At 42.0% G+C, this 20662-nt stretch overlaps 1 protein-coding gene across 2 annotated transcripts in view; it reads left to right on the top strand.

The window, feature by feature from the left end:
* QRFPR (pyroglutamylated RFamide peptide receptor) overlaps positions 1–20209 on the top strand; it is a 55027-nt gene extending 34818 nt beyond the window's left edge. Inside the window, exons 2-7 of one of the 2 annotated variants that reach the window (XR_007356300.2) lie at positions 1784–1942; positions 2315–2376; positions 4368–4603; positions 9434–9531; positions 16608–17548; positions 19227–20209. Coding sequence is in view for 1 of the 2 variants with exons in the window: in XM_048847345.2 (XP_048703302.1) it covers positions 1784–1942; positions 2315–2376; positions 4368–4603; positions 9434–9531; positions 16608–17011 (959 nt within the window). In the remaining variant the exon portion in view is untranslated. Of the gene's footprint in view, positions 1–1783; positions 1943–2314; positions 2377–4367; positions 4604–9433; positions 9532–16607 lie in introns of both variants that reach the window. The other variant, XM_048847345.2, reaches the window with a different exon arrangement.
* The last annotated feature ends 453 nt before the right edge of the window (positions 20210–20662 follow it).

Raw genomic sequence — 20662 nt, 5'->3', positions numbered from 1 at the left:
CTGGGGTGTGGGAGGGGTGAGGGTTCCGGTTGGGGGTGCGGGCTCTGGGCTGGGGCTGGGGCTGGGTGGTTTGGGATGCAGGAGAAGGCTCTAGGCGGGGGGGGGGGTGGGAGTGGGGGTTGGGATGCAGCAGGGGGTGAGGGCTCTGGGTTGGGGCCAGGGATGAGGTGTTCAGGGTGTGGGAGGGGACTCTGGGCTGGCTGGGGGTGCGGGCTCTGGGGTGGGGCTGGGGATGAGGGCTTTGGGGTGCAGGAAGGGACTCTGGGTTGAGGGGGAGCTCACGGCTGGGGCAGCAGGTTGGGGTGCTCGGGCAGCTCCCAGTCAGCGGTGCAGCGGGGCTAAGGCAGGCTGCCTACCAGTCCTGGCACTGTGCTGCGCCCTGGAAGCGACCAGCTGGTCCAGCACTAGTAGGTGGCGGTGGAGGGCAGGAGGCTCCGTATGCTGCTCTTGCCCACAGGCACTGGCCCCCTCCACCTCCCATTGGCTGGGAACTACCCAATGGAGAGCAGAGTCGGTGCTTGGGGCCCCTGCTCCTAGGAGCTGGACATGCTGGCTGCTTCGGGGGCACAGCGCATTGCCAGGACACATAGGGACTAGCCTGCCTTAGCACCGCTGACCAGACCTTTAATGGCGTGGTCGGTGGTGCTGACCAGAGCCGCCAGGGTCTCTTTTCCACCAGGTGTTCCCGTCGAAAACCGGACACCTGCTCACCCTACTCTGGGTACAGTTTGCAAAAAATCTTTATTAATAATCTAGTAAAGGGAATAGGGCAATTACTGATTAAATTCACAAATTATTCTAGACATGGAAGAATCTAAAATGACATCAGGATTAGAAATATTGGACAGAAAATGACAAGATTCAGTTTGGAAACAGGTTAATATAAGAGAATACATTTGGGAAAGAATAATCCAAACTACAGCTATTATCTTGGGAGATACTTAAAAATCAATACTTCAGAATGACTAAATAATACTAGGCTGCAAATTAAATATACATTTGCGATGAGTTAGAGCAGCAATAAAAAAACAAAGTACGATTGTTTGGGGCCAACTCTGCAGAAGCATAATGTCTTGTGGCAGGAATCTCCATGTGAACGTTTTGGAATTGGAATATTGCTGACAGTCTTGCTAACAAAATATCTTGACAAATAGGAATAAGGTTAGAAAAGTGCAAAATAGTTAAGGTGTTGATTTATGAGAGAACTTTTAAAAGAGTGAAAAGTGCACAGATTGACTAAATGGTGCCTAAAAGGACCACCTAAGGCTATGAATATTTTGGAGGATATAAACACTTAGGAGGGAAGAGAATAACTGGGGATATAACTAGAAGTAATGAGATGATCAAGAAAAGGAAAAATTCAGATGAATACCAGGAAAAACTACCTGATAGATAGATGAGACTGCAAAACAACCTCCCAAGGGAAATGATTATATCATGTAACATGGGGTATTTAAAAGTAGACTGAACAAAACCCTAATAAAATAGTAGGGAAGAGTCTTAAATTGTTATGGAGCTGGGCAAGATGACATAAGAGGTCTTTTTCATCTTTAAATTGTATGAAAGGGGAGAATCTTGAATAGTTCTAAATACAGTATTATAGAAATACAGGGGGCCACATGTGACAAGCACTTGAAAGGAGCTTCCTAGAAGTCTAGGTATTGAAATAAATGTATCGGAGGAAGACAGGTTAGTTTGTTCTTGATATCACTTTATTGACTCCCTGAGCTTATTATTTTAACTAACCTCAATGATTACATACTTTACTTTTTAATCATTACAGGTGCATTTGCTTGCAAGATGGTACCATTTGTTCAATCTGCTGCTATTGTTGCGGAGATTCTCACGATGACCTTCATTGCTGTGGAAAGGCATCAGGGAATTGTGCATCCGTTAAAAATGAAATGGCAGTACACCAACAGAAGAGCTTTCACGATGCTGGGTAAGATCATAGGCAACTCCAGTATTCATATAACACACATCATTGGCAGGTTGAATGATTTTGTTGTGTGTAACTGGTGTGGGAGGTTTGCATAGTAGAGAAGGTATTGATCTGTGCAATGGTACAGATTTACTGCTGAGTCTAGCCATATTACATGACGCAGCTCAGAAATACTGTCCATGCCATCCCTTGCCTTTCTACTTCACCTCTATCCCCTTTTTTAAAATTAACACCATCCACAACTTTCTCAATCTGCTTGCCTCAAAAGCCGGATTTTGTTTTTTCACAAACTAACACGCTAATGTAAATCAAAGTTAAGTTCCCTGTTCTGCGGAGCATTAAAAAGATGTTTGTTTGTTTGTTTGTTTACAGGAATAGTCTGGTTGCTGGCAGTTATTGTTGGGTCACCTATGTGGCATGTACAGCGACTGGAGGTATGGTATGATATATAATGTAATCACACTCTCAGAGGGAGCCCTTGTTTCAAACTTCGCTCTTGCAGGGTCTCAGCAACAAGGCTGAATAAACTCCCAATATTTATGAGAGGTGATAACGCAGAATGTGGTCACAAGCTACTGTAAATGTTGAGTCAGTGTTTCTTATATAGAGCAATTGATTTTGTAATCTGACTTTCTGGGCCCACATTGTAAAAAGAGAAAATGGAGACACACTTTTAATATTGTCACTGGCAAAGGATTGTGTGCAATTTTGGAAAGCCTTTACTTCAGGGTGTGGGCCGAATTTGGCACCTGGGGCATTTGGATTGCCTCCCTGTAACCTTTTGATGGCTTTCCATACTACAGTGCCTACTTGTAGTTGTGCTTCTCTCCCTATCTTGAAGATGAAGAGTTGCATCTGTGCCTTGCACTGCACCTTCCCATTGCTTTTTATCAGCAATGACACAAAATAGCTTGGGACTTTGAAAATGAATATCTTTACGTGACATGGCATGTTCCTATAAATATTTTTCCATAGCTATTACATTTTAAGCAACGGTTACTCCATTCAAAACCTTCATTAACTGTTAGAAGCAGCTATTCGGGAGTCTGGATTTTTAAAAAATCCTTTAAAAAGTGTAACTTGGCATATTGGTGTTGGAGAAAGGGTCACAGTAGTCTATACAGACGAGCTATGTACTCTTGGTTACAAGCTGTGTGTGTGTGTGTGGACAGTTATTTTTTCGGAAATCCTTGTTTGTTGGCTGACAAGACAAATTTGTTCTGTAACTGATTTAAGTTTGAGAAGTTTTCAGTCAGCCTCCATAATTACAACTGTGTACAGATACTTGCATTTATGCATGCAAACCAAAGCCCTGACCCTGCAGTCTGATCCACCTGGGCAGATGCCCTGCACCAGTGCAGGGTCGGGCTGACTTCAGTAGGATTCTGTGTGCGTGGCAGGGGGAGCGGGCTGCTTATGTGGATTTAGTTGCAGGATCAGGGACCAGATCACATGTTTAAATATGCAGCTGTACCTTTTGTTCACATGAAAATGGATGTGCTGACCAAATTGGCATTTAAATTATATATATATTAAAAAATGCCAGGGTTAAACAATGTTTTTAGATATGTTTGGCTTTTTTTAGCCTTCCAAGAAGCTTTTGATAAATTACCTCAAATGAGGTTATTTATCAAAAGTCTCTTGGAAGGCTAAATAAATTGGCTGCACTGTTTCTCTTTCATCCACTATTTAGTTCTGTGTTTTATATTTGTCATTAACTTATTGATTTGTATTAACGATTAATATTACTACTACTTATTAATGTTACTTTAGCCACTTTAAAAGTGTGATACGTGCTATTGAAAAACAGTCCTTGCCCCAACCCCAGTTGTAGAGAAAAATTAAAATAATACATTTGGGGCAGGCTGATGCTTCCTTTGTGGTAATGTAAATCAACCTGACTTTGACCAGTGGTACACAGAGAGCCAGTGTACCTGATCCACAGAAAACATGAGCCCACTACAGCCCTAGCTAGAAAACACTGTATCTGTTTAGCTCAAGCTGTACAGACTCATGTTTGGCTCTGGAGGACCCCAGTTCAATTCCTGTTGTATTGGCCAAGATGGCCAGCACAACCTTAAAACAGCCCAAACAGCACATTGTTTCAGCACATCTTAGCAGCTGCCTCCAGGAGAAACTGACACTGCCCTCCCCAGCATAAACCCTGAAGGAGGGTGTCAGTTAAAACACCTCTTGCTCTTCCTGGAGGGCAATCCCTTCGCTGCAGAGAGGAAGTACAGTTTTTACCCTGCATAAACTATGGTGAATGCAACCCTTTACATGGAAAATGCATTAGAAGAATAGTCTCACTAGAAAGGTGTCTCTACTGAATTCCTGCTATAAAGCAAGGGGCTTTAGAACATGTGACACTCTTCATAGTTAGGGTCCTTATTAAAGTGACTCATTTCTATTTCATTTGTTATAGATTAAATATGATTTTCTGTATGAAAAAGAGTATGTTTGCTGCTTGGAAGAGTGGACCAGTGCTGTTCACCAAAAGATATATACCACCTTCATTCTTGTCATACTCTTCCTTCTTCCACTGATGCTGATGCTTCTGTTGTACAGTAAGATTGGTTATGAACTCTGGATTAAGAAACGAGTGGGAGATGCTTCAGTTCTTCAAACCATTCATGGGAATGAAATGTCTAAAATATCAAGGTTTGTAATGTAAAACCAAAGAATTAGAACTTTCAGTCTTGAAAAGCAAATCTGGGGACTGGAAAGAAGAAAAGTTACGGACAAGATTTTCAAAAGTGACTAATGACTAGGACCCTACCAAATTCACCATCCATTTTGGTCAATTTCACATGCATAGGATTTTTAAAATTGTAAATTTCATTATTTCAGCTATTTAAATCTGAAATTTCTCTGTGTTACAATTGTAGGGGTCCTGACCCAAAAAGGAGTTGGGGGGGGGGGTAACAAGGTTATTGTAGGGGGGGTTGCGGTACTGCTACCCTTACTTCTGTGCTGCTGGCGGCGCTGCCTTCAGAGCTGGGCGGCTGGAAAGCGGCAGCTGCTGGCTGGGAGCCCAGCTCTGAAGGCAGAGCCACTGCCAGCAGCAGCACAGAAGTAAGGTGGCATGGTATGGGTTTGCCACCCTTACTTCTGCGCTGCTTCTGGTGGGGCGCTGCCTTCAGAGCTGGGTGCTCTTCAGCTGCCCAGCCCTAAAGGCAACGTAGAAGTAAGAGTGGCAATACCGTGATGCCCCTAACATAACCTTGCGATCCCCTTGCAACTCCCTTTTGGGTCAGGACTCCCAATTTAAGAAACACTGGTCTCCCCCTTGAAATCTGTATTGTATAGAGTAAAGGCACACAATAGACCAGATTCCATGGGGGGAGACCAGATTTCGTGGTCTGTGACGTTTTTTTCATGGCTGTGAATTTGGTAGGGCCCTACTAATGACTTGATATTTGGTGCCCAATTTGAGACAAAGGGCCTGATTTTCAAATAGTGCTAAGCACCCAATCTGAAAATTGAACCCTTTTCAGGTGTGCCACATTGTGCACCTAAAATTTACACTTTTAAAAATGCAGGTCATGAGTTGGGAGGAAGAAGCAGTTCCTGAGGCAGATTGGGAGTGATCAAATGCAGTTCCTTTTAGAATCCACCTGGAATAAGATCAATAATATCAAAAGTTTTCTAAGGTGAGTTCATTATTTGTGTGTCTATAACCACTGTTCTATCAGCCTTTTAAAAATGAAAGTAGTATATTAAAAAAGAATCGGAACCTACCTGAAAACTAATTTGATACATTTTAATTGGGCAGTTTCTAAAAAGATCTAAATGCCCTCAGTCTTTTTCTGCCTCATGAGACCATCCAGATGGAAACTTTGTGTTTGAAATGCAATTTAAAAAATGAATAAGTAAGAAGTAGGCATCAAAATGGTATCGTTATTTACGCTTCTTTGTAATTTAGTGTAGCAATTATCCTACTTTATATATTACACTGTAGTTTTTCTTTAATTTGGCAAGTTTGTTTCCTGGTGTGATGGCAACTTCTAGCAATACATGCACAGAAAACAGGATAGTACCACATTAAATACTGAATCCAAGGAGCATAATAAGTAGCAGCTTAAAGAGAAAAGATTGCTCAATCAAGTGGCTGCTAACATCAATCGAAATGAGGATGAGGATGACAATGAAGTTGCAAAACTGAACGAAATAGTAATGTGCCATGCTTGTAAAGTGTGTGCCAGACCCCAGCTAGTGACTCCTCCACGTAGAGGATAAGGTTCTACTACTTCTGTCCGCCAATAGAGTTGCTACTTTAGCTCAAGTGATAGAAATTTATATTGGGTTCGTAACACCTGGCGGTAATAGTGTTTTATGGGAGTTCATGAATAATGATGATTCCAGGCATACTCTGAGCCTGCAAAGTGTTTTGGTGAAAGCAGGGCCTGTACCCCTAACAGATGGTGCAGACCCCATTCCTCCAAACACTATCCTATAGGAGCAAAAATTATTAGGCAATGAGGTTCCATCCAGCTCCTTATCCATGTTGGACACTGACAGAGTAATGAGACATTACAGACACAGTCAATATTCCAGGTCCCAGGAAAAGATCCTTGCTTTTTGATATATCATGGATTTTTGAGAAGTTTCTCCATCTCTAGGTATCAGAATTAGACTTGCTTGAACAGCTATAACAACAAAATTGATTTTTAAAATACAATATTCTCTACATTGCTTACCATAACTTAAATACTTACCTTTTACATTAAAAGTGTTAAGTAAAAGCTGTTAAATTATTAAATACCACATACTTACATATATGTCTGAAACAGCTACATAGAATGATCCGTCCATGTTTTTAATATATCATGTCGTGTCTGGGCACCTTAACTTCAGCCCCAAACAGAAACTTTGGGCCAAGATTTTCAACAGTGACTCATGTTTTGGGTACCTGTGACCCAGGAGCCCTTCTATCACCAAAATATATTTTGTTTTCCTTTGGGTTGGCTGGGGCATAGGGCCCACAGTATCCATTGCCACCTTAAGAAATGCCTCCTTGATCACAGGTAAGGGCCGAATGGGAGTTTTTTGAGACCCTGCAGGTCCTTAGACTTTGGACATAAATCACAAGACCTGCAATAGTCTCCCATCTCATATCTGGCCAATAAAAGTTCCTTTTCAACCTTTCATAAGTCTTCCGAGTCCCCAAGTGACCTGCAAAAGGACAGTTGTGGGGTAATGTCATTAGCTTCTTGCAATGCTTAACAGGCACAATCAGTTGCTTGTAAAGCTTTCCAGGATTTTTAATTTTCCCCATAGGACTTTCTCTATACATCCTTCCCTCCTCTTCAAAAAACCTTTCCCTGTTTCCCCTAACCGGGGTTCCCCCAAGGATAGGTCTCATGCTATCTAGGGGTGGGTCTGCTCTCTACTCTGGTGCAAATTCCTGCTGTTAGCTCTGATCGGAGCCTACTCCACTGGGACTGGGAGTGGCTCTGTCCCACTTGTCCTTGGAGAGTCCCTGTGTCTGTCTGATAAGTCGGGCCAAGGATGTCCCTTTCCCCTGAGCTGTTTCTCTGTCTTTACAACTCCTTTCTGGAACTACAGAGCACCATTCATTTTTACTGCAGGTTACTATATTAATAGCTTTAGACATAGTTAGTACATTACTTCCCACAAGAATTTCTGCTAGAATGCAATTCAATATACCAAATTTTAAAATGCCTTCCAGACCTTCGCACTCTAAGTACACTTTAGGTAAAGGTACCTAAAACTTCCCAAAGCCAGGAGTTCTACCCTTTTTCCATACAGCATGCCAATCTCCCTAACAATGCCTTCTCTGAATCACTTACAAATCTAAGTTATCAGTGCTTGAAGTGTGAACCTTAGTCAACCAGCATGTTGTGTGAAAATCCTGTCCAGAGTACGCTACCTGTGACTTCTAGCTCAGGACACACACAACTGTGGTATTGCTCTGCCTCAGTTCCCTGACATAATAGCTTGTCTGTCTTGCCAGAGAACACTTTTGGACTCTGCCAGTCCAAATCTTGCTTTCCAAACCCCATTTCCTGAGGTCCACAGAGACATCACCCTGTACTGTCCAGTCCCTCTTACTGGACACTCACCGAAGTTATTGAGTTCACTACCACCAAAGAGACAGTGCATGCACCAGCATGTTAGGTTAGCTGAGGACTTGCCTTCCACTATTAATACACAGCACTGAGATGGTTTTGTAATAAAAACAAATTAGTTTAATAATAAAGAATAGATATTTAAGTGATAGGTATGGTTAGAAATAAAACAAAACACTCTTTCTAGGGACTGACACTCAATTTTAGCAAGTTACAATCTTTGTCTAAGCAGGTTTTGCACTTACATCAAGTTTCCAGCAGCTCTTGTCTTTCAGGCCAAGATGACCCAGCTTTCATAGGCTCAAAGGGTGCTGTCCCCTATCATCCTCTCAGTTATGGAAAACTAAATGGTCTTTTTGCTCCCCTTGTCTTCCTCAAAGTCCATTGTCTCTTCCTCTAGACCCAGAAAGGCTTCCTGGGGTGCTATTTCTATCCCTCACTGTGATTGTGTTTTCCTACCCAGCTTGTTTAGCTTGATGGGTTTGTTTACCTTAAATGTAAAAGTACTTTCATTGTTTGTTGCCTGTAACCAAGACATTCAGACAGGAAAATACATATTCTTTGTTTAGAACAGGCTGGTTTTATGTTTTGCCTCCCAAACACATTTTAAGACCATATTTCCAGCACACATCTATAACTCATTATGCACAACCCAGACATATATCACACAATTATTTTCAGGACTAGTGTGTCACCAGTTTATGTAGGATATCTTACATGACACTTTTGGGATATATATTGTGATAACAGCGTGTTGTGGCAATGAATGTGTCAGGCCTGATGTGAGTTAGAGTATGGGGGGAAGGGAGCCCTCTGCCAGTTGGCATTGAGGGGTTCTTGGGGTCACAGTACCTCAGTTTATGAGTGCCCAACTTCAGACCCCCAGAAGAGACCTGATTTTTCAGAAAGTACTGAGCCTCCACCTTTTGAAAGTCAGACCCATTTAAGGTGTTGCAAATTGGGCATCCAAAAATTGAGACACTCAATGACTAGTCACTTTTGAAAATCTTTCAAAGTCTGTGTGTGCTCATAAGTATCTACTTGGGAAAAAACTGCATTTCAATGCACCAACAAATACTTGCCTGTCCAAATATTTAGAGCTGAATAAGTAAATGACAGAGTTTATTAGTGCAATTGCATGAAGGTAAGTAGATTTTGCATTTCAAATTGGATCCTGAGTTAGGAAAATATTACATTGCTGCTGTTATTTATTACTTATTTGATATGGTTCAGTGATTTCAAGGAGGCTTAAGCAAGTGGGCACTTTTGAAAATCCCATTAAGTGCCTATCTGCATCTCTGGGCAACTAAATACCTTTAGAAGCAGACCCTGAGTCACTTGTACTAATCAACAGTTTACTCAAAGTTATTCTGTAAAAACTACCTTAGTGTAATTTCAGGAAGAAGAAGCGAGCGATCATTATGATGGTGATGGTGGTGGTTTTATTTGCAGTCTGCTGGGCCCCTTTCCATGTGATTCACATGATGATAGAATACAGTGAGTACCTACCACACTTCTTAAATTAAAGCATTTCCTTTTGAGTGTTTCTTTTTCTTTTTAGTAATGGAATCACTGATATTGTATCAAACTCTAGTGCAACTGCAGCATTAAATTGTTTAAAGCACGCATGGCCAGCTAAGGTGAATATGTGCTTTTAAATCTGGAATAATAAACACTCTCTTGTGATAGAAAAGTGGTTTTCAACTTATTTGTCGTTGTAGGCCGCATATGCAGCCTACAATGTGTTATGTGGGCTGCAGGTTGAGAACCACAGCGCCCCCCACCTGCCACCGACCATTATGCCCAGCACCCCCCACCCAGAGACCTGTCCACAGAGTGGGGACAGGAGTAGAGCCCTGGGCATGGGGCCGGGCAACCAGGACCCAAATCCCGGACCCCACTGTGTGGGCCCAGGCAGCTGGGACCCGGATTTTTTTTAGCACATAGCTGGGCTGCAGTTGTGTGCTAATTGGGCCACATGAGGCCCACAGGCTGTGAGAACCAATGTGATAGATGTACATGCTCATAATCAACAGATTATTTGACCAGGGTGGGAGGGGTGTCTGAGTGGCAGAGAGACATAGCTGCAGCTTACACTGTAAATATAATTATCTAGCTCTTCTCAGGTATAGTATGAGCGACCCATCTTGTAGCTGAGAGATACAGAGTAGACCTGTATGGTTTATTTTTTTATTTTTTTCATAGATAGTAAATTTGCTGGAAAATGCTTCTTTGGGGGCACCAAATCTATTTGTGAATTTAAGTGGAATTCAGCAAATAGTTTCATCTGGGGGGAAAAAAGATTTTTTTCCCCAAAAAAGTTGAAATAGTTCATTTTGCCCATTGTTTCAAAACAATCATTTAGAAATGTAGCTATATTTATTAAAAAAACAACAACCAAACAAACTAAAAAAGGGTAAAACCCCCACCCTTAAATGAACTGAAAAACTGACTCAAAGGAAAAAAAATCTGTGTTGAAGAAAACATGCCTTTTTGGAAGATATACTTTTAGCCCTAAGATGTGACCAGGAAAAGCTGGCTTGTGTTATAAATGATGATGAAAGTACACAGACCATGCCTAGTGGATCAAACAAAACAATTTTTTTTCTTTAAAAAAATATTATGGACTATCGTTCCAGGAAACTGTACCATGTCTGATGTAGGATATAACTCTCCTCTAAGATTCACTGTGAATCTCTTTGGCAAGTTTATGCATGCAGTCAAAACCAGTTCAGGTGGGTTGGGGGGGAGTGGAAAGCTTCAGCCAGCCTTTAACAACTTTGTCATCTTCTTCTTGTGTTTTATGGTGAAGCAGACTTACTTGGTGAGTCTATGATCCCCAAGCACTGGACACCATAGGTAATTAAAAATTAAAGGCTTTCACTTTTAATTCATAGCATTCTGAAAGAATTTCAGTATTCTTTTTAATAGGACCTCATTTCTCGATGCTCTTACTAGATGTTTCCATGAAAAAATTTGAACTTTAAGGCCTCTATTTTTTTCCCCATATAAAATACCTCTTTCAATGGTGCACTCTTTGCACTCCCAAAGGAGATGATCATCTGTTTCCTGGACCTTGCACATCCCACATAATCTGTCTTTGTTTGTTTGTTAGAAATAAATTACTATTTAATCTACAATGGCCAGTTACAATTCTAAATAGTCACTACACTCTATCTCTCAGGGTCTTGGAGTATATCAGCATATTTTACTCTTGGGCATATTTCATATTCTCCTTTGTTTCTTTTGCCCATAGTTCTTGCCATTCTTCTCAACTCATTTTAATTAGATTTTTAACCTCTAGTTTATTTAAAGGGCTCTCTAAATCAATTTACTCATTTTCAACAGCAATTTTTTTGCTATTTTGTCAGCCCGGTAATTGCCCACTACCCTGTGTGCGCTGGGATCCATGCTATTACTATGATTACACACAACTACATCAAATCTATTGTTAACAGTAATATTTCATTCAGAATATCATTTCTGCTCTCTGAAGAGCCATTGCTGATTGCCAGTAGTCCAGAAAAGGAATCAGAGAAGATGACTGTAGCATCTGGGTGCACATCTATGAACCTATTTAATGCCAGCATTATCCCTGCCAATGCAGCTGTCAAAACAGCTATAAAATTTGATAGTTGTGCAGTTTGCTTGACTCTGAGTGCAGGAATACAGAAAGCTGTTTCCATTTTTCCTGTTCTTACATCTTTGTAGCAATGAGTATATATTGGACAGTAGCATTCCCATTTACCACCAATGTATTAATTTGCTATAGCTTGCACATGTAACACTCCTTTTCCAATCGTAATATATTTTCCCAAAGTTATAGATTTTAATCTCTTTTAGGTCTTTGCTTGCACCAAGATCTTTTGTCCACACTTTAACCTTGCTTACATGAGGCATTCTGAGTTTTTGCCCTACACATTGCCCACTTAATTCCCAGCATTCATCCTATATTAGTTTGGCGTTTTCATCTTCACAGTTTCCAATGACTTTAACCCAAAAGGTTAAGTCTAAAAGCTTTATTCTTAAAGCAATGGACAGTTCACCGGCAGCTATCTGCATTCCACACAGCGATGCTGCGAGGAAGGCACCACGAGCAATTTGCAACCCCAGAGCTTGGACTGAGTCAAGCTTTCTCAAATTCATTTCTGAGGCTGAACCAAAAGCCTGGTACCTGTGCTGAACAATTGGTCTTATTGGAGTTCTATATAACATCACAAATACTCTCTTATCCACTCACCAGGAGGTTCGAGAAGTACTTCCAATATGATTCTTCCAAGTAAGCGTGCTATCAAATATCACGCCTAAAAATCTGTAGCTTTTAACTGTACTTGTTTGCTATCCATATAGATATGACTTATAATCTTTTAAAATTTTACTTTTAGTGAATATCATTCCCTTAGTTTTGTCAATTTAGAATTTAAAGCCTCACGTTTTTCCATTCTGCACCTGTCCTTAGTGCTTCATTTACTCTTTTAGCAGCCCCTTCCAGGTGTCTGTGACGCCTGTGGCAAAATCATCAGCAAATAAAGTGATGCCTGTTCCTGCAAAACTTACCTCTTTTGGAAGATCATTCATCATGATCACCCTGTGGAGTGCCATTTGTTAGTGTACATATATTGGAGTAGGCTTTTCCTACTCACACCTGCATCGTTTTCTTACTTAAGAAATCCCTTATCCACCTAGACTTCCTTCCTTTTATACCCATGGCAGCCACTTTATGAAGTAAACCCTCTCTCCAGAATATTCCATAAGCTGTTTCAATATCCAGAAAAGTTACTATCGTAAATTTAGGTTTCAGAGTAGCAGCCGTGTTAGTCTGTATTCGCAAAAAGAAAAGGAGTACTTGTGGCATCTTAGAGACTAACCAATTTATTTGAGCATAAGCTTTTGTGAGCTACAGCTCACTTCATCGGATGCATTTAGTGGAAATTTAATTTTCATACTTTTTTGTTTCCGCTTCTAGCCTTACAGTGTGGTCAATCACACGCCTTCCCCTCCTAAACCCACTTTATGAGCTATTTATGAGTCTACTTCTCTCTACGTCTCGCACCAACCTCTCAGTTACCACTGTTTCCATGCTTTTACCCAAGCATGCTGCAAGGGCAATTTGCCTGTGTGCATCAGGTCAAGATCTCGGCTTGCCTGGTTTCTTTGCTGTAACAGTAACTGCAAGCTTCCACTCGACTGACATATCACCTTTCCCCCATATGATATTGCCCAATTTTAGTATCATCCTCAGACTTCTTTCAGACAGTTGTTTAAGCATTTCAAAGCTCATACCATCTGGCCTGGAGCAGTATTTGTGCTCTTTTTTATAGCTTTTGGAAGTTCCCTCATACTGAAGTTTTCATTTAAAATTAATGAGGAGTCCTTGTGGCACCCTAGAGACTAACAAATTTATTTTGGCATAAGCTTTCGTGGGTTAGAACCCACTTCATCAGATGCATGGAGTGAAAATATAGGAGCAGGTATAAATACATGAAAGGATGGGGGTTGCTTTACCAAGTGTGAGGTCAGTTTAACAAGATAAATCAATTAACAGCAGGATACCAACGGAGGAAAGATAACTTTTGAAGTGGTAAGAGAGTGGCCCATTACAGACAGTTGACAAGAAGGTGTGAGTAACAGTAGGGAGAAATTAGTATTGGGGAAATTAAGTTTAGGTTTTGTAATGACCCAACCACTCCCAGTCTCTGTTCAGGCCTAATCTGATGGTATCCAGTTTGCAAATTAATTCCAGTTCTGCAGTTTCACGTTGGAGTCTGTTTTTGAAGTTTTTTGTTGAAGAATTGCCACTTCTAGTGGTGCTAGTGGTGTTCTGTTACTTTCTTTGTTGGGACTGTCTTGTAGCAGGTGACTTCTTGGTACCTGTGTCATCTTCCTCCCACCTGTTCAATATCCCATTGTTTTCTTCAGTGTATTTTCTTTTCCTCTCACAGATATCTATACTCTCATTCTCATCATTACTAGCTCTTTCAGCCCTGAACTGAGTCAGCCTCTCTCCTTTATTTCCTCTCCAGGTTTGGCAATGGCTGCAGGTATAGTGAGGTGAGGCTACCTGGGCCCATAGACTCTCCTTTACCCCTTTTCTGTGAATGTGGGGCCTCTTTGCCCCATCACAGTCCCCAACTGGGGACAGCAATTAAGACAACTGGTATCAAATGAGGAAGACACTGACACCCGCTCCCAAATCTGAATTTAAAATGTCTCCTTCCTACTGTTGCTTCTTCTCAAGCCCAAGTCAAATCTCACAAGACAGGGAGTTGGCAGCCGCAAATCTATTCTTGTGCCCGGGGTCTAGGAGGCCCCTCTTAGGCTTGCCTTTCTCACACTCTCTCCTTTTATGGTGTGTGGAGGAGGAGCAAAGAACAAGCACTCATAGTCAGCATGTGAGTGCTGTGCTCAAGAAGTGGCAGAATGCAAGTACTGGAAATACTGGAAGTGCCATAGCACCTTCCAGCTCCCCCAGACAGTGCCAGAACAATGACCCTGAATATTCCAGCAGGACTATTCAAGCACTGCTCACGGTACTCTGTCTCCCTGTGGGGGCTCCTCTCACCCTGGACATGAAGGGTCTGCAGCTGTCAGAACTGGCTCTGCAGACAGTGCAATGCCAGAGTATACTACAGAGCTGCTTTGCTGCTAAGACATCCTCAGTGCAAATCAGAGACTACCTGTGGGTTTTGTCCTAAGTTATTTTTGGCTGCTGCCACAGCTGTCTCATAGAAATTTCAAACCAAATTGTGGATCCTGACTACTGCAGTCCTTCTTTGCTTCTACGTGCTTCAGACACCAAGGGTCTCCTTTAAAACACTAGCAACTAAGTATCAGCACAGAGCAAAGGGGCTGATGCATTTCTCTTCCTCACTACATTGATTAATCGGTTGAAAACACCCAATTCACTACAACCAAAGCCATTCATACATTATATAAAATCACTTTTTTTGGAACTATTAGCCTGTACCTTAAGTGAGCTGTAGATCACGAAAGCTTATGCTCAAATAAATTGATTAGTCTCTAAGGTGCCACAAGTACTCCTTTTCTTTTTACTTCTCTCCTTGTCACTGATCACTCTCTGCTACTTGGACACCTCTCTGATCAAACTGCTTTATTGTTGAACAAAACAAAGCAACAAACAAAAAACCCCCACCTGTCACCTTCCACTGTAAACTTGTAGTACGTAGACCCTATTTCTAGAATTGAAAGAGGAAAGTCACTTTTTAATATTTTCTGACACTGAATATTCAGAAATTGGGGTGAGAGCCAGATGAGAAATAATAGGTGAGAAAAGAGTTTATAGGGGCATGTACACTTGCATGTTCTTACAAATGTGTATGAATGGAGAGAGAGAGAAACAGAAAAAATTATGTTGGGCCAATGTTTCCACTTGACGGAGGAAGCTGGTTTCCTGTGCTCTGTAACTGTCATCAAACACTGGTCTGATTACATCCATTTCAGTGTGAACTGTACTTATATACTTCCTGAATTTCTGTATTGATGCAGCATGTGACTGACTGAGATTATCAGTAAATACTGTATTTTAAAGCTGTATCCTGATTTGACCAATGTGGTTAGTTACAGCCAGACAGTAATCCATTCCTTAAGGAGATTTTGTGCATGCAACAGGACATGCATGTTTATATAAAGTACAGGTCACCCATTCCTTGAAGCCGAAACTCTGCTTCTACACTGACCAGAGATGAGACTCTGAAATGAATTCAATTCCTGGTGGACAAAAGTGAGGCTTGGTGAGTTAAGCACAGGATTGTGAGTTGGTTTCAAGTTGTAGTCCCAGCTCTGCTACTGATTCATTGCATGGCTTGTCACTTCCCCTTTCTTCCTTTCCCCTGTCTGTAAAACGGGGCTAATATTTACTCAGCTAATGATAGCTTGCTTTTATAGTGCTTTTCATCTGTTGATCTCAAAGCACTTTACAAAGGAGTCAGTATCATTATCTCCATTTTACAAAGGGGGAAACTGAAGTACAGAGATTTACCCAGCAGGCCAGTGGCAGAGCTGGGAATAGGACCCAGCTCTTGTTAGTCCCAATACAGTGCACTCTCTTTTAGGCCACACTGCCAGCGACTATGTCAAGTGCTTTAAAAATGTGAAGTTCTCTATAAATACTCATGTTGATTAAATGGCTAGAGCATTACCTGCTTATATGTAGCCTGGATTGGACCCAAAGTGTGTGAGTACAGAGAAGAGAGCTAGTTTCCCACTGTGTGAGCTGTAAAAAAGGCAGAGGACAGTGTTTGGTGACAAAAACAGTGTTTACAAATCTGAAGTGAAGATAGAACATGGGGGATAATGGCGTTTAAATAAACAATGTATGTAACTGACTGGTAGCTTTGTGTCATTCAGCTGTCTGTTAATTTTACAATTCATAAATTGCAGTTTTCAGACTATCTTTATACGACTGTATTTTGTTTTGCTTTCTGGTCAAAACCCATTATTAAAATGGATAAAAACATCTCATAACTTTTTCTTGAAGCTGAACAAGAACTTCTGACCTGCAAGGGTGGGGATAGTGTGTGGGTATCTATATAACTATATTTCCTTTTTCCCAGGTAATTTTGAAAGTGTGTATGATGATGTCACAATCAAGATGATCTTTGCTATTGTTCAGATCATTGGGTTTTTCAATTCCATTTGTAACCCTATGGTATATGCCTTTATGAACGAGAACTTCAAGAAAAATTTCCTCTCTGCAATTTGCTTTTGTATTGTCAAGGAAAACCCATCCCCTTCCAGGCGACTTGGAAACTCAGGGATTAACATGATGCAGCAAAAGGCAAGTCTTTCTCAAAGAGAGCCCGCTGCTTTAGACGAGGCCAGGAGAGAAGCATTCAGTGATGGCAACATTGAAGTCAAATTCTGTGATCAGCCAGCTGCAAAAAAGAATACAAAAAGGCAACTTGCTTTGTTTGCTTCTGAACTCACTGTGCACTCTGCATTAGAGAATGGACACTAGCATCATGAACCGTGGTTGGGTTTTTTTTTTTCAGTATTAGAGAATTGCTTCCTATATTTGATATCTTTCAACAAACCATTTTATTTTATTTTCTACTTTGCACATTGAAGTGAGAAAAGAGAATATATTTTCTGTTTTATGGCAATGCTAGAATATGTTTTCAAAACAGTAATATATTTTTCAGGGGTTAAGAATAAAACTTTGGAAAACAAGTTCCATTATGATTACTAGAAATATTTTTCTTATGCCAGATTCTGGCTCTGTGGGGTTTACCCCCGAATGCGGGCAAACTAACATTGTTTTTCTATTAGCAACTCTGTTTACTTTGTGCCTGTGTTCTGGCTGGCCATGGGAATGTGTACAGCTGACTGTGCAAATTGCCTGAAGGTATAATCAATGGGGTGAGCACATACAACCTCTGGGAAGGTCTGGATTCCGTATGGACTATGCTACTTCTACCAAGGCCTGCCCTCTGCAGTTCAGTGGACAAAGGGACTGCAGATTAGTCTGGGAGGAGGCAAGATTGAGACACATCAGGTATATTATGCATTTTTCTTGTGCTATGTATGTGAAAGGCCAGCCAGAATTCGTCTGTATGGAATAAGACTTAAACACTGTATGCATACTAAGGCTTTTGTTAAGGGAAGTCAATTTGATATCAACAATATACTGCTTGTGTGTGTCTAACTGATGTGCTGTCATCACAGGATAATTAACTGAATACAAATATAAATGTTACAGTGGACTGGCCTGTAAACTGCATCACTTTCATTGAAAAATGCACAGAAGTGCAGTAAAGTCATCAATACAATGTAGAAGCTGGAGGATGTGCTCTCTAAAATACAGTTGTTAGTTTAAGGTCCCAATTTAGATACATTGCCTGATTAACTGCAGCAATGCCATCACTATAGGGCATGGGTGGGCCCACGAGCTCCCGCTGGGGAGCGGGGTCTGGAGCTTGCCCCGCTTCAGCGCTCCAGCTGGGCCACTGGGTCCGGGGTGGGGCGGCGGGCACCATGCGGCTCGGCCCTGCTGTGGTGCTCCAGCAGGGCCACTGAGTCGGGAGGGCTGCACCATGTGGCTTGGCCCGCTCTGGTGCGCCAGGTGGGCTACTGGGTCAGGGGCTGCTCTGGTGCTCCAGCTGGGGTGCTGGGTTCGGGGCCGTACCATGCGGCTTGGCTCCGCTCCGCCACTCCAGCCGGGGCACAGGGTCGGGGGCCACACCAGGCGGCTCCCAGAAGCAGCGGCATGGCCCCGCTCTGGCTCCTATGTGCTCCAGTGGCCTCCTCTAGTGCTCCAATGGGAGCTGCAGGGGCGGTGCCTGCGTAGGAGCTGGAGAAGAGACATACCACTGCTTCCGGGAGACGCTTGAGGTAAGCGCTGCTTGGAGCCTGCACCATGCCCCAACCCCCAGCCCCAGCCCTGACCCCCCTCCCACTCTCCAAACCCCTCGATCTCAGCTCAGAGCATGCTCCTGCACCCCAAACGTCTCATCCTCAGCCCCACCCCAGAGCCCACACCCACAGCTGGAACCCGCAGTACTTCCTGCACCCCTGCCCCAACCCTGATCCCCCTCCCACCCTCCGAAACCCTCGGTCCCAGCCCAGAGCACCCTCCTTCACCCCAAACTCCTCATCCCCAGCCCCACCCCAGAGCCCACACCCCCAACCAGAGCCTTCACCCCCACCCCAATTTTGTGAGCATTCATGGCCCGTCATACAATTTCTATTCCCTGATGTGGCCCTCAGGCCAAAAAGTTTGCCCCCCCCCCCCCCCGCTATAGGGCCTGTATAGAGTACAGGGCCTGATCCAATACCCACTGAAGTCAATAGGAGTCTTTCCATTCCTTTCAGTGGGCTTTGGATCAGGCCCCTTCTCAGTAAAATCATAAGTAGAATCTTCTAGTTTTATTTTTCTGTGTAGCATGTCCTTACTCCCTAAATGGATTGCTTTCTCTCCAGGGATAGCCCAGTACTCACTCACTCCGAGTTTTTAGCAAACTACAAGGTTGAAGTGGCACACAGTGAAAATGTGAAGTCAGTACAAATGTGAACTACTAGAAGTGGGCGAAAACTAGAACTTTGAATTTGAACTTATTTGCATTTCTGGGCCAGGGAGAAGAAGCATGTTTAGATTCTTATTCTCTGATATGATTACACCAGAATTGATTCAAAATTGGATCCAAAACCAAAACTTGCTTGTTTTTTTGTTTCAGTTTAGATGCAGCTGGAATCCCTGAACAAGAGGTCGAGATTTCAGTGCCCTTTGATTGTCACCTCATACCTCACCCTAACTGTGATTAGCTGAATTCAAATCTGAGAGATGACCCTTCCCACTACTCTGGCATTGTAATTTACACCTATCTTAAGGCTCCGTTACACTGCCAGTGTTGTTAAGGGAACTTAAATGTAAATGAGAATCTGACCCTAAATCTGTTTCACATCAGAATACTTCCACATTTTCACATCTGAAAAGAAATTTCAGCACTGGTTTGAGAGCCTATTTTAAAAGGCTATTTATTATTTATAGGGCACAAAATTGTCAAAAACGATAAAATGATAGTTTAAAGTTACAGACTTACTCATAAATGGAAGCCAGATTTGAAGACAGGTGACTCTGATCTTATTTACACCAGTGTATGAGTTAGATAAAATAGTGATTTCAGCAGAGCTCCAACTGTGTAAATCAGTGTAACAGAGATCAGAATCTGGCTCAGAGACAAACACAGTAGTAGAGAACGTTACTGGCAAACTTTGGGGACAATTTCTGCCCCTGGCTATACATGCCCAACTTCCTCTGAAATCTGTTGGATTTATGCATCTGTCTGAGGAGATTATCTGATCCTAGCTTTTGGTTTTCATGTTTCCAACCGGCAGGAAATCGCTCTGTAAGGCTTTTGTACATTTATATTGTGATTGGAGAATGCAGCTTAGTGATGGTAGTTTGTTCTCATATACTGTACATTAACTGGGGGAAATTTTCTGGTCAGTGATATGAGAGTCTGTTCTTTGACAGATTCTGTAACTGAAAAGCACCCTGTTATTTGTAGCTTTGCTTGAGTCTTTTTGTTTACTTGCACTGATAAATTCAAGGACAGACTTTGACCAAAAATATTCGTAGTTATTTTGTCAAATTTTCAAGTGAACGCTGCTTTGTGTACTGCTTATTCTCTTATCATAAAGCATAGTGTATAAAGAACTGAATATGTGGCACTGTTTAAATTTTACAGTAAAAATGATCTGCTGTAGCATTGTTCACATTGTGATGCTCCTAATGGTGGTGCAAGGGCGTAAATACCAACCTCAGGGCAGACTGTTAAGAAAACAGGGCACAAAACCCAAATTGTTTGAGTTCTTAACTTATATTTCACCAACACAATTGCACCAAGTGCAAACTCCTCAGGCACTTCAACAGCTTTAACAGAGTCTTAGACAGTTCCCTTGGGTGCTCTGGTCTGTCTTGCCACCCAGGTGAGTGCATTGCTGTGATAGATGGCTCTTTAAACCAAGAATCACAGCAATATTCAGATTACTCCCAGTCCCAAAGGACCAGTCATTTACCCCAGATCAATTGCGCTTTAGGTCTCACACCAAGGATAATGCTTATAGCCAATCCTATAGTAAAGGATTTACTAAATATTTATTAAATAGG

The sequence above is a fragment of the Caretta caretta genome, chromosome 4 (assembly GCF_965140235.1).
Source record: "Caretta caretta isolate rCarCar2 chromosome 4, rCarCar1.hap1, whole genome shotgun sequence".
Classification (NCBI taxonomy): Eukaryota; Metazoa; Chordata; order Testudines; family Cheloniidae; genus Caretta; species Caretta caretta.
Note: the sequence above shows the minus strand (reverse complement) of the source record. Positions and strands in the feature narration are given on the sequence as shown.